A 12,139-nucleotide genomic window follows, 5' to 3' on the forward strand; every position below is an offset into this window, starting at 1 on the left:
TACTTTTGTAAACCAAGAAATCTTTAATAAAAATACATTTTTTAAAAACAAAAACTAATTCCTGGGATCAGAATGTTTTAATTCTCAGGGTATGGTTTTTACACCAGGTCCTACAAGCCTGAAACCTGCCTGTCCTGGTCCCAGATCACGAGTTGTGTCCTCCTGACCTAAGGCAAGTGACATATGGGGCACCAGAACCCTTCTCAGATTTTTAAAAATACTGTTTTTATCTTCTTTTTAAATGTTTGTTTTAATATTGCATTGATGTTTCGACCTTTTTTTGAACCACACTGGAGTCCATGTGGCAACTTTAAAAAGATGAAGGTGCAGTTTAGACGTTTTCAAAATGAATAAATGATCCTACTCTTCAGCAACACCAACTAATCATAGGACACAGCCATTGCGAAGATACAGCTGTTCAGCGGATACTGCACTGCGACAGAGCAGCCACTTTGCCTCGATCATAGGAACGAACTGACCATGTAATCACCTGCCATATCTAGGTCTGTCATCCTCAGACGTCTCCAATCTGGAGTTTACATTCATCCCCATCCTACAACGTAGAGCCTTTTACTAATAGCGGAAATATTTTTACCCCACCTAATGACCAAAGTTACCCAGAGTCCCATGGACTGCAAGAAGATCAAACCTATCCATTCTGAAGGAAATCAGCCCTGAGTGCTCACTGGAAGGACAGATCCTGAAGCTGAGGCTCCAATACTTTGGCCACCTCATGAGAAGAGAAGACTCCCTGGAAAAGACCCTGATGCTGGGAAAGATGGAGGGCACAAGGAGAAGGGGACGACAGAAGACGAGATGGTTGGACAGTGTTCTCGAAGCTACCAGCATGAGTTTGACCAAAGGGCGGGAGGCAGTGGAAGACAGGAGTACCTGGCGTGCTCTGGTCCAGGGGGTCACCAAGAGGCGGACACGACTAAGCGACTAAACAACAACAACAACAACCCCCATTTTATCCTCAAAATGCAACTAAATGTGAGAAGTACGTGTGGACGGCCAGAGCCGTGGGTTGGAGTCACACAAGTTGGAGTCACACCAATCCTACCACGCCCCTAACCCCGACAGAATCCACCTGAACCCCCAGCCATGGACCATCACAAACTCTGCCCCGTTCCAGAGAGGTCCTAAGCCTTGACTTTGCTGGAGAGGCCCCTTCTCAATCTTCCCTCCACCCACCCATTGCTCAAGAGGAAGCTGAAAACACTTGCTTCATTGCTGGGCTTTCCAATCATTCCTTTCGCAGTTCAGAGAGCCTCCGCTCTCCACAATGCCTCCTTTTGCTCTGCGTATGCCTCCCCCAAGCGCTTTCCCTATTTGACCCCCCCCCTCCCAAACTGCCTGTTCCAAAGGCCTTTGCTGATGCCCACCTCCTCACAGTGAGCTGCAACCCGGCCCCAGCTCCCCCTCCCGGCCCGGTACTCACTGCTGTCAGCGCCTGGGTCAGGAGTGCAGCTCAGAGGCACACCCCGAGGCGCTGCCGGCCCTCCCACTGGCTTCCCCCACTTCCTGTGTGGGCAAGACCAGCAGCCTCCCAGGGAAAGGGCCAAAAGGGGAAGTGGGCGCAGCATGCTCGGATGTGCGCTGCCGTGACCACCCAGGAATCTAACACTATCCCGGTAGTCGATGGTTCAGTCCGTAGGTCCTGCACTGCAGGGGGTTGGACTGGATGACCCCCGGGGTCCCTTCCAACACTACAGTTCTCTGATTCTATTTTTTTTATATAAGATATTTATTAAAGTTTCACAAATTATATAAACAAACACAACAATACAAACGAACACAAACAAGAAAAAAAAACCAAGTATAATTTCAAAACCTTATTTTCTTAAAACTTACTTCACCGACCTCCTCATACCTCCCCTTTCTGCATTCCAATTTCAAATATTTAGTTCAGCAAATCCTCACCCTTAATTTTATCTAATTGTTAACCTTTCTTTTCTTTTAACTTAATCTTTACAGCTGTAATCCACTTACTTTCTAAAGCCACATCATTTTAACACTCATTAATTTTACAATGTTTCTTAAGATAGTTCTTAAATTTCTTCCAATCTTCTTCCGCCGTCTCTTTTCCCTGGTTACAGTTCTCTGATTCTATGAAACACACACCTCCTTTTTGGTAGAGCATGAGACCCTTAACCTCAAGGTTATGGGTTCCAGCCCCACATTGGGCAAAAGATTCCTACACTGCAGGGGGTTGGACTGGATGACCCTCGGGGTCTCTTCCATCTCTACGATTCTGTGATTCTATTATTCAATTCATACTCTGTGATTCTAATAGGTTTCTTTTTGATTAAGCAGCATATAAAGATTATTAAGTAAATATAAGTAAGTGTGCAGTTAAAAGTCTGCCTCAACCCTAGTGCAGGGGTATTTTACCATTTAGAGATATTCTCTTGTTTGAGACACTGGCCAATCCTCCCTTAGTAATTAGTAAGGGACACTGAATGGAAACCCTGAAACTGCTTTTACTGTACAAACTGCTGACTAGGCCTACATGTACCATGCTGCTGCTGCTGCTGCTGCAACCACAACTGTGGTTTCTGTTTGCTTAAAAGTAAGGACCGGAAAGCAGTAGGGAAAGGATTAACCCTTTCCTCCCCAGCTGTGAGCCCAAGAAAAATCCCTCCCCCCACCTGTCCTGCCCACCACAATTAGTGATAAAAAGAAACCCAGCAGTAGCAGGAGAAGAAGTGGGATTTTCACTGGGATTGCAGCTGAGGAGCAGGATGGCCACATGTCCTTCTTTATAGACCAGAGGTAGGAAATATTTTTCAGCCCAAGACCCAGGGCTGTGCAGGATGTGGGCAGCCAGGTACACTTGCCCAGGCCTCAGAGGGCTAAGTCAGCCGGGGGGGGTTGCACACCAAGGAGCAGCTGCTTTTTCATTTGACTTTCTATTCTAACAAGATATGATAGACATCTCCCAATGTCTAAAGGGCTGTCCCATGGAAGATGGAGGAAGCTTGCTTTCTCCTGCTCTGGAGGGCAGGACTCGAACCCATGGCTTCTAGTTACAAGAAAGGAGATTCCAACGAAACAACAGGAAGAACTTTCTGACAGTAAGAAATGTTCCGGTCCCAGAGCTGGGTGGGTCCAGAAGCAAAAGCAGGGGCAGCAAGTAATGTAAATTTTACCTTTCCCCCTTTTTTAAAAGCATGCTTGTTTCTGCACAAATTCACACGCCCTTCTCTTCCCTCCATCCAGACCTGCAAGGGTAGAAGGACACATTCCAGCCAAGCCAAAACACATACGTTTGTGTGTGTGTGTGTGTGTGTGTGTACACAAAGTAGGGCTTGTGAGGGGTGTGGCTTAGGGAGAATCCCAAGGTTCCCCACATGTCATAGAGGACATTATTCTGTTTGAAGAACTGTCTAGTCGGGGTTGTCAACCTGCTCCCTACCACCCACCAGTGGGCATTTCAGGATTCTAGGTGGGCGGCAGCGGGTTCTACGGCACAAGCTGAATCCTCCTTCCATCGAGCACCAGTGGGCGGTAAGAAAATTTTACCATCAAGAAAGATGCATTAGTGGGCGGTAGGTTTAAAAAGGTTGACTACCCCTGGACTAGTCCATGTCTGGGTTAAAGATGGTTAAAGCCATCAGAAGGGAGTGAAGGGTCTGTCATCCAATGGAGGGCTCAGGGGACAGGAGGGGTCTGAGGCCTTGAAGCCCTGCTTCTGAGTTCACATAGTCATTCCCCACACCTCACACACCTTAATTATGTGAAAAGGTTTGAGACAGGACGGAGGCCACCTTACCTGCTCCTCTGAACTCTGCTCCTGCCTTGCGTCACCAGTTTGGGACAAGCCACATGCACTGCGACTCCTGCCCAGAGACGAGGGACGGGAACGCAGAGGGAGGCTGTGGCAGGACATGAGGCTGACGTGGTGGAAAGGCGGGGGGTGTGGTTCCATGCAGAGGTCTACCAGAGAGTAAGACAGCACTTCCAAGTGAGCTAGAAGGATGAGGGAAATGGCAGGGTCAGAAACACATGAAAAGGGTCGGGATCTGGGGGACAGGTGCTGCTGCTCACAGGTCTGTGACTGAGGGCTTTCCACCTTCGCAGTTGGAGGCAGTTCCCTATGAAGACCAGCTGTTAGGAAGCACAAGGGGCAAGGGAGCTGCTGCCCTCATGTCGTGCTTGTGGACTTCCTAAACAGCAGCCACTGAGTACCACATCCCTAGTTCCAGCCACGAAGTTTCCTTGTGCTAGCATGTGCACACATAGTCTCTCAGGAGGGCATGCCTAATGTGTCCCATCAGCCGCCTATTGCAGGACTGGGCCCAATAGCCATCAATGGGTCAACATTCTTCCAGTCTAGGCTCCAACCAGGAATCTCTTGTGGTGATCTACCAGAGGCTGCAGAGGAGGAGGGGGTAAGAACAGCGTTGTCCTCCCTGGTTCTGTTGTGATTTCACTTCTCCCTCCACCCCACTGCTGGTAGACCATTGGTTCCTTGTGACCTAAACTGAGCTATCAATGCTTCCTGCTCAGGGTCTTTGCTGGAACAATTGTCAGATTCTCTATCTCCACACTGCAGCCAATGTGAGGCTTAATATGGAAACAAACCATTGGTCCAGCTGTCTTCTGCCTTGGTTTCCCAGATGTTGTTGGGCTACTACTTCCATCATCTCTGACCATTCTCTAGGCTGACTGAAATAATGGGGGAAGAGCTCTGATCTCTAGTGGCTGGCAGTGGCTCTCAGGGGTTTCAGATAGGGATCTTGCACAGCCCCACCTGGGGACTGAACCCAGAACCTTTTGCAGGCAAAGCCTGGGCATTTTCACCAAGCCATAGCCCTGGCTGCTCCCCTCACAGTCCGCTGGCTTCCCTGTCCACTTGCCTGCCCTTCTGCTTGTTCCTGGTTGACTCTTCCCACATGAGCCTGCCCATATATTGAGGTCCCAGAATGGTGCCCTCCAAATGCATTGGACTCCAGCTCCCATCACCCTAGAGAGTAGGGATTCTCAGGAGAGCAATGCCATGGCTGCCATGGGGAATGTGTGATTGCTTCATAGTCCTCACTTGGAAGGTCCTGCAAACCACCCCAATAAGGGTGACAGTCCTCTTTTAAAGGTGTGTCAGAGGAGAGTCCTCTCTTTTAAGGTGCCCTTTATGTGACTGTCCAGTCCAAGTCTAGCTTAAATATAAAGACCAATAAGAAAGGAGAGCAAGGGCCTAAAATTTCCCATCGCCAACAACACTTGGGCAGCTGAATGGGCAGACACACAGGTCATCTGGTCAAATTCTTCCCCACTATGATGAGATGTGTTGCATTTCTATTTAAATTCTAGCAGTTTTGTCTACAATATGCTGGGAAAGATGGAGGGCACAAGGAGAAGGGGATGACAGAGGACGAGATGGTTGGACAGTGTTCTCGAAGCTACAAACATGAGTCTGACCAAACTGCGGGAGGCAGTGGAAGACAGGAGTGCCTGGGGTCACGAAGAGTCGGACACGACTAAACGACTAAACAACAACAAAATGTCTACAGCTGGCATGCCAGCCTGGCTTCTCATTGTTTGGTCCTTCCCCCAAAACTCACCAGTGCCACCATCTTGCTCTGCGTTGATGCCAGGATGCTGTGTAGTATTTTCCAGGCAGGCTGTCCTTGTGCCAGGGGGCACTTCAATCATGTAGGTGGCAGGCACAAAGATGGGTCGCTTCTGCTTGGGCTGACCAAGCCGTCGCACCTGCCACCAGTCCTCATTGGCCTTGTGCATAAGCTGGAAGATCTCGCCTTCTTCAATGGTCACCTGCCTCCCATCCTCAGACTTATACTGGTAGTTGTAGAGGGCCTGCAGCATAACAGCGCCAGAGGGATTGTCCAGCGATGGTGTGCTCTGGCGGAGGTGGAACCCTTCCAGGAGCCGCCGTCCTGCAAGCATCTCATCAGAACAGGATAGCCGTGAAGCGTCAGGGACTGTGTGCCAGAAGGAGCTCTGAGTTGTCACCTATGAAGGGGCGCAACACTGAGAGGCTGAACACACAAATAGAAATATACCTTTTAGAGCAGAGAAGATGCCAGTCCGCTTAGGCACATCTGCTGTAATCAACTGGTTGAATCATCATATACATGATGAAATATTAGTGAACTAAGAATGTTGAACACAGGAAGCGGGCCAATACTGAATCCACCACTGGTCCATCTAGCTCAGGATAACTACACTGACTGTCAGGGGCTCTCTGGGGTTGGAGGCAGGACATTCTGTTCTGTCCCAGCCCTTCCTGAAGATGCCGGCGAATGACCTTCTGCCTGCAAAACAGATGTTCTATCATTAGTGATGGGTGGCTCTGTCCATTTTGGTTTCTCTCTGTTTCTCATTTTTCCCATCTTCACTTCTCCACATTTCCACATTTGTTTGTAATTTCTTTAAAAATGAAAAAGTCCTCAAGAAAATCCACCAGCATTTTAGTGTTAATTTCCTCCTATTATTTACCTGTTTGTATGCAATTTTGCAATGCAATTTCCCCTTTAATTCTAGTATGCTTTTTTCACTAACATGCGCATTTTAGCCCAGTATATGCATTCTTGTGCACACCAGTTGGCTGGAGTACTGCATTGCAAAATTCAGGGAAGTGCAAATTTCAAAGAATGTCTGTGTTTCAGTTCTCAGATTGTTTCAGAAAGTGCAAATTAAGTAGGTTCAAGCTGAGTTGAAATTCTCCCCCATCCCATTATTATTATTATTATTATTATTATTATTATTGACAAGCCCTTAGTTTTGCAGGAAAGCACAGGAAATTCCTAGCAACCATTGGATTATAAGTCCAGGCTTTTCTTCCTAGTGCTACAAAAGTCATAATATACATACACTAGCAATTCCATAGGATAATTTAAATATGCATTGATGATTAGGCCTTTCCCTCTTGGAGTTAGCCCTCCTTCCCTGTCCCAAAACATCTTGCTTATTCATTACATTTATATCCCACTCTTCCTCTATAGAGGTTGTGGCTCCCTCCCCGTTTTATCCTCCCAACCATCCTATGGTGAGGCTGAGACACAACACTCAGGTCCATCCACACTTCTTCTTGACCCTAGCTTTCTAGGCATGGGTCCAAGCAGTGGCCAGGATGATGGGAGATGATGGGAGCAACATATGGAGCACCATAGGTTTCCTGTTATGTACTGAAGTTCTCACCCTGGGCCAGCAGGGGGATACTGTAGATAGTTATGCAAATAAGGGATCGAAAGTGACGTTCAGTGATTGGATAGTTTTAGAAAATTGTTACAGTTACGTGGTACTGGAGCTCTATATAAGCAGGCTGACTGAACCCTTAAGTTCAGTTCTGTCCTGGCCTGTGAATAAACAAGAGCTGTTTGAAGAATCGCTGTGTCGTCTGATATGTTCACCCACAACTTAACATTTCCCACACTTCTCTAACCGCTACACCTACACCAAGCCACACACAGTTGCTAACAGTATATTATTTCAATGGTCAGTTTACTTGCTTTTGAGATCTTTCTGCCTTGGCAAAAAAACGAAAACAAAAAACCCTGAACCATATCATAGCCACCACTGCATGTACACTAGACATTTAAAGCACATTACTGCCCTCCCCACAGAGCTATAATTCCCGACATCCTTAACAAACTACAGTTCCCAGGATTCTACAGGGGAAGCATTGTGCTTCAAATGCATTGGACGGATGCAGCTGAGAGAGAACCAAGCAGGGAAAAGACAGTCCTGTGGCTCAGGAAGTGAGAATTGGATCTTCCTCCTCTATTGCAAACAAAGGGCTTCTCACGGACATGCTGAAACATGTGCCTTGTAGTTGGGAGTCTATGGTTCCATTAGGGGCCGGTACATATGGCTTTCAGAATGCTGCTCAGACTGGAGAAGAAGGCGGCAGTGTCCCTACCAACTCCAGAAGTGTGACCTCTGTGCTTTCCAGTTTGCCTGGCCCTGGAAAAGCAAAAGTTGCAGGAGTGTCCAAGTAGCTGTTGCAAGAGGAAGCAATACTGCTCTCGCAACTCATTGCAGAGAGTGAGTGCACAGCCATACAAAGCAGACGATGTTCCCAGTGGGATTTGCTCAGCTCATAAAAACCATCACAGGGAGGCAGTTTCTAGAGCCCCAGACTCTCAAACAAACTAAGCTGACTTGTCTTCGTCTCGGTCCCCTTGGAATTCCTCACTATTCTTCTTGTCAGCATCTCTCCAACATGACCTTCAAGGTACAAGATCCTTGTACCTTGTTCTTCGTAGGTACATGTTCTTCGTAGACCAATCTATGCATATTCCATCTAGATGAGGAGTGGTCACCCTGGAAATTGCACAGGGCAGCTGCGCAGCCTGTCCTGAGCCTGCCTGCCTGCCTGCCTGCCTGAGGGAAGCCAGTGTGCGTGGTGGTGGCAGCTGGCCACAGATGGCAACCAAAGGCCTCCTTCCCTTACTCTGACAGCAGCCCTGAGCAATTTCTGGGCAGCAGCTCCAAGCAAGGTGAAGTCAATCTATTTATTTATTTATTCCACAGTGACCCACATAAATGTGGTCACGTGCAAGTGGGATGCACGTGAGCAGGTGGGGCAGTGATTGATAGATGTTGTTGTTGTTGTTTAGTCGTTTAGTCATGTCCGCCTCTTCGTGACCCCATGGACCAGAGCACTCCAGGCACTCCTGTCTTCCACTGCCTCCCGCAGTTTGGTCAGGCTCATGTTTGTAGCTTCGAGAACACTGTCCAACCATCTCGTCCTCTGTCGTCCCCTTCTCCTTGTGCCCTCCATCTTTCCCAACATCAGGGTCCTTTCCAGGGAGTCTTCTCTTCTCATGAGGTGGCCAAAGTATTGGAGTCTCAGCTTCACGATCTGTCCTTCCAGTAAGCACTCAGGGCTGATTTCCTTAAGAATGGATAGGTTTGATCTTCTTGAGGTCCATGGGACTCTCAAGAGTCTCCCTCCAGCACCATAATTCAAAAGCATCAATTCTTCGGCAATCAGCCTTCTTTATGGTCCAGCTCTCACTTCCATACATCACTACTGGGAAAACCATGGCTTTAACTATACGGACCTCTGTTGGCAAGGTGATGTCTCTGCTTTTTAAGATGCTGAGATAAATAGATGATAGATAGATAGATAGATAGATAGATAGATAGATAGTGTGTTTGTGTGTGTGTTTGTGTGTGTGTGTAAAATATGCAACAAGCAGTTGTTCTGTAGTGCAAAGGTTCATGTCCACCCTTGGGCCACTCTCTGAGGGCCACTTTCCAGCGATAGTTGAGGCACAAAGTAGGTCACTCATACAAACAGGCAAGGGGTTTAAGCTGCAATTGCTGTCCTTTATTCACTCAGTTTTGACAGAGCATCCAAACAACTTTATCCAGTATCTTATCCTCCAGCTGCCTTCCAACCAAATTTATGGGAATTTTAAAAAAAATACATAAAACATGTTTGTTGAGCCAGCCTGCCGAGAGCGGACAGGCAAAGCAATAGTTCAAAGCTAATGAGTCTTTAAATAAAAGCTTCCTGCTTGCAGGTTCTGCTGTTTCATTGCTTCCTGTTGAATTTAGGCTTTACACACACTATACATTTAAAATATAGCCCATGCCAAATAATCATAGGAACTGTAATTTGTTAAGGGTGCTGGGAATTGCAGTTCTGTGCAGAGTAAGCTGCAGTTCCCATGATTCTTTGGGGATGAGAATGTGCTTTAAATGTATGGTGGATACTCAGCCATGGTAGAATGGGAAGAATGGCCTCTTAATTAGCGGTTGAAAAGCTTCTCTGAATTGCCTTTTCATGCCAGTCCTGTTCCTACTTTAATTGTTGATTTCCTCTCACTCCCCGCCCCCCCCCCCATTTTAATGCAGGGTGCCTTGACCCTATACAAAAGTTTTCACCTCGCAGTTACTAAGGGCTTAAGGACTCCAGTCGGTGTGAAGCTGTGCAGAGAAACAACACAGCAACTGGATAGCTCAGCTGGTGAGAATGTGGTGCTGATAATGGCAAGGACCAGGTTGTGGCTTTGGACCCCTGCATATTCCAGAGGGTTGGACTAGATGATTCTCAGGGTCCTTTCCAGCTCTATGATCAAACAGTAGTGTTTTGTAACCAAGTACAGAAGTGGTTCCAATTAGCTAAGTACTGCAGGCCCAAGGTTTTTCAAAAGCCAAGCCATGGACCTCCTACTTTTGAAAATGCTGGTCTCTCTTTGGTAGTTTTTGTTATGTGAATGGTGCCACTGCCACTATAAACCCCCCCCCCCCAATATTTCTCAGTGCAAAATGGGAGGTGTCATTTTAAATTTCCTGCAAAGAGATGCTACAATCAGGGGCACTGTGGAAAATTTAAAATGGCAGTTTGCCAATCCAGCCTCCAGCATACGGGATGGGGGAGGGACATGCTGACAATGGGCCTGCCATTAAGCCATAGACTAGCACCCCCCTACCCCCCACAAGTCTCTCACTACAAGAACATGAACCCCATAAAAGAAAATCAACCCCAAGAAAATGAACCCCACTAAAACTTCTTGCTGCTTATATAAAAGTGGGGACAAGTGTGACACAATGTTCCATAGGAGCTAGGAGAAATCACAGAGTCCCACCTCCTAGATTTAAGTTCATGGGTCCTTTCTCCCATCCAATTCATGAAATCCCTTTGCATTCTCAAGAGATGAAGACAGAACCTGAATTCATAAATCTCTCCCACCAATCCACAATAACAGAAGCACAAGATCCTGACACCAGATCAACTGTGTATAAGAATTAAGTTTACCTGACTTCACATCACAACGAAAGATGACGTTCCCGAGAGTGACTCTTTCGCTCCTGGATCTGCTCTCCTGGCCTTTCTATCCCTCGCGCCTGTGGGCTGTGAAAGATGAAGCATTTCCCTTCTTTAAAAGAATTCAGTGCACTGAGCACAAAGCGCAGGTATCGCACATCCGCTTTCGCAGGGGTTAATGGTTTCCTATCGGCAGCAGCAAGCTGCTTTGTTCACTTGCCCCACGATAAGGCAGGAAGGAGGCACTGTCTCTCTGACCCACAACCCCATAAATCAAACCTACACTGAGTTTTAAAAATCTTTTTAAAAAAATAAAGATTGTAGCCTTGTTGTGTGTGCATTAAACAAATTATTACTGAAGCAAGAAGACCTGCTGAAACCAGCAAGACAAGGGTTGCATGCTGTCTTTTCAATACATCCCTCTTAAGTTTGTGGAGGATGCTTCCGAAAGCAGATGTGGTTGAGAGCGCACTAGGTTGAGAGTTGCAGCCTAGGCACACCTTCATTGGGAGAGCACACCCACCGAAAGTGGGCTTAGTTCAGGCAGATCATAGGCTTCAGTCTAGAAACACAGGATACTGCCTTACACTGAGTCAGTATTGTCTACACTGACTGGCAGTGGCCCTCCAGCATTTCAGGCAGGGAACATGCATTCCCGGCCCTACCTGTGGATGTCAGGGACTGAACTAGGGACCTTTTGCATGGCCTTGTAAATCATACACCTCAAGTTTCATTAACAGAATATTCAGCCTCTACAAAAATCCACCAACAGCAGTCTTTAGTCCCCTGCATCCTTTTGCTCCTGCCACTAACTCCATTCTTGGGAAATCTGGACTGGATGCAATGTAAATACCAAAATCTATTGTTATTTCTCGTTGCTCTGTGAAGAACATTAAAAAATAAATAGAATGAGGTGAGTGAGAGACCAAAGGTGAGAGCTCAGAGAAATTCATTCCATAAATTGATTTATTTGAAAGATGAGTCCCTGTACATATACAGTAATAGAAAATACACTCTGCCTATGTTCAGATACTCAGTGTCCTTGCTGATTTGTTAAAATGGAAGCTGGTTTCATTATTAGAGAATCATAGAATCTTAGAGCTGGAAGGGATCCAAGGGTCATCTAGTCCAAGCCCCTGCAATGCAGGAATCTCAGCTAAAGCACCAATGACAGATGGCCATCCAACCTCTGCTTAATAACCTCCAAAGAAGAAGAGTCCACAACCTTGCAAGGGAGTCCGCTCCACTATTACTTACTATTACACTATTACTATTACTTCCCTTGATCTGGATACTATACTTCTGTTGATGCAGCCAAGAATAGTGTTAGCTTTTTTCTTTTTTTTTGCTGCTGCATCACACTGTTGACTCATATTAAGCTTGTGGTCCACCAATAAC

The 12,139-nt window shown here is 46.8% G+C and overlaps 1 protein-coding gene across 2 annotated transcripts in view; it reads right to left on the reverse strand.

Annotated features, from left to right (window-relative positions):
• The window catches only part of ARHGAP9 (Rho GTPase activating protein 9), a 29,867-nt gene extending 18,828 nt beyond the window's left edge, over window positions 1-11,039 (reverse strand). Inside the window, exons 1-3 of one of the 2 annotated variants that reach the window (XM_083486649.1) lie at window positions 10,733-11,039; window positions 5,565-5,973; window positions 3,776-3,972 (exon numbers count right to left, since the gene is read on the reverse strand). In XM_083486649.1, coding sequence (XP_083342775.1) covers window positions 3,776-3,972; window positions 5,565-5,907 — 540 coding nt within the window. In that variant the 5' untranslated portion in view covers window positions 5,908-5,973; window positions 10,733-11,039. Of the gene's footprint in view, window positions 1-3,775; window positions 3,973-5,564; window positions 6,000-10,732 lie in introns of both variants that reach the window. The other variant, XM_083486650.1, reaches the window with a different exon arrangement.
• Window positions 11,040-12,139: the final 1,100 nt, after the last annotated feature.

This window comes from Podarcis liolepis (genome assembly GCF_965112155.1).
Source record: "Podarcis liolepis genome assembly, chromosome: 2".
NCBI lineage: Eukaryota > Metazoa > Chordata > Lepidosauria > Squamata > Lacertidae > Podarcis > Podarcis liolepis.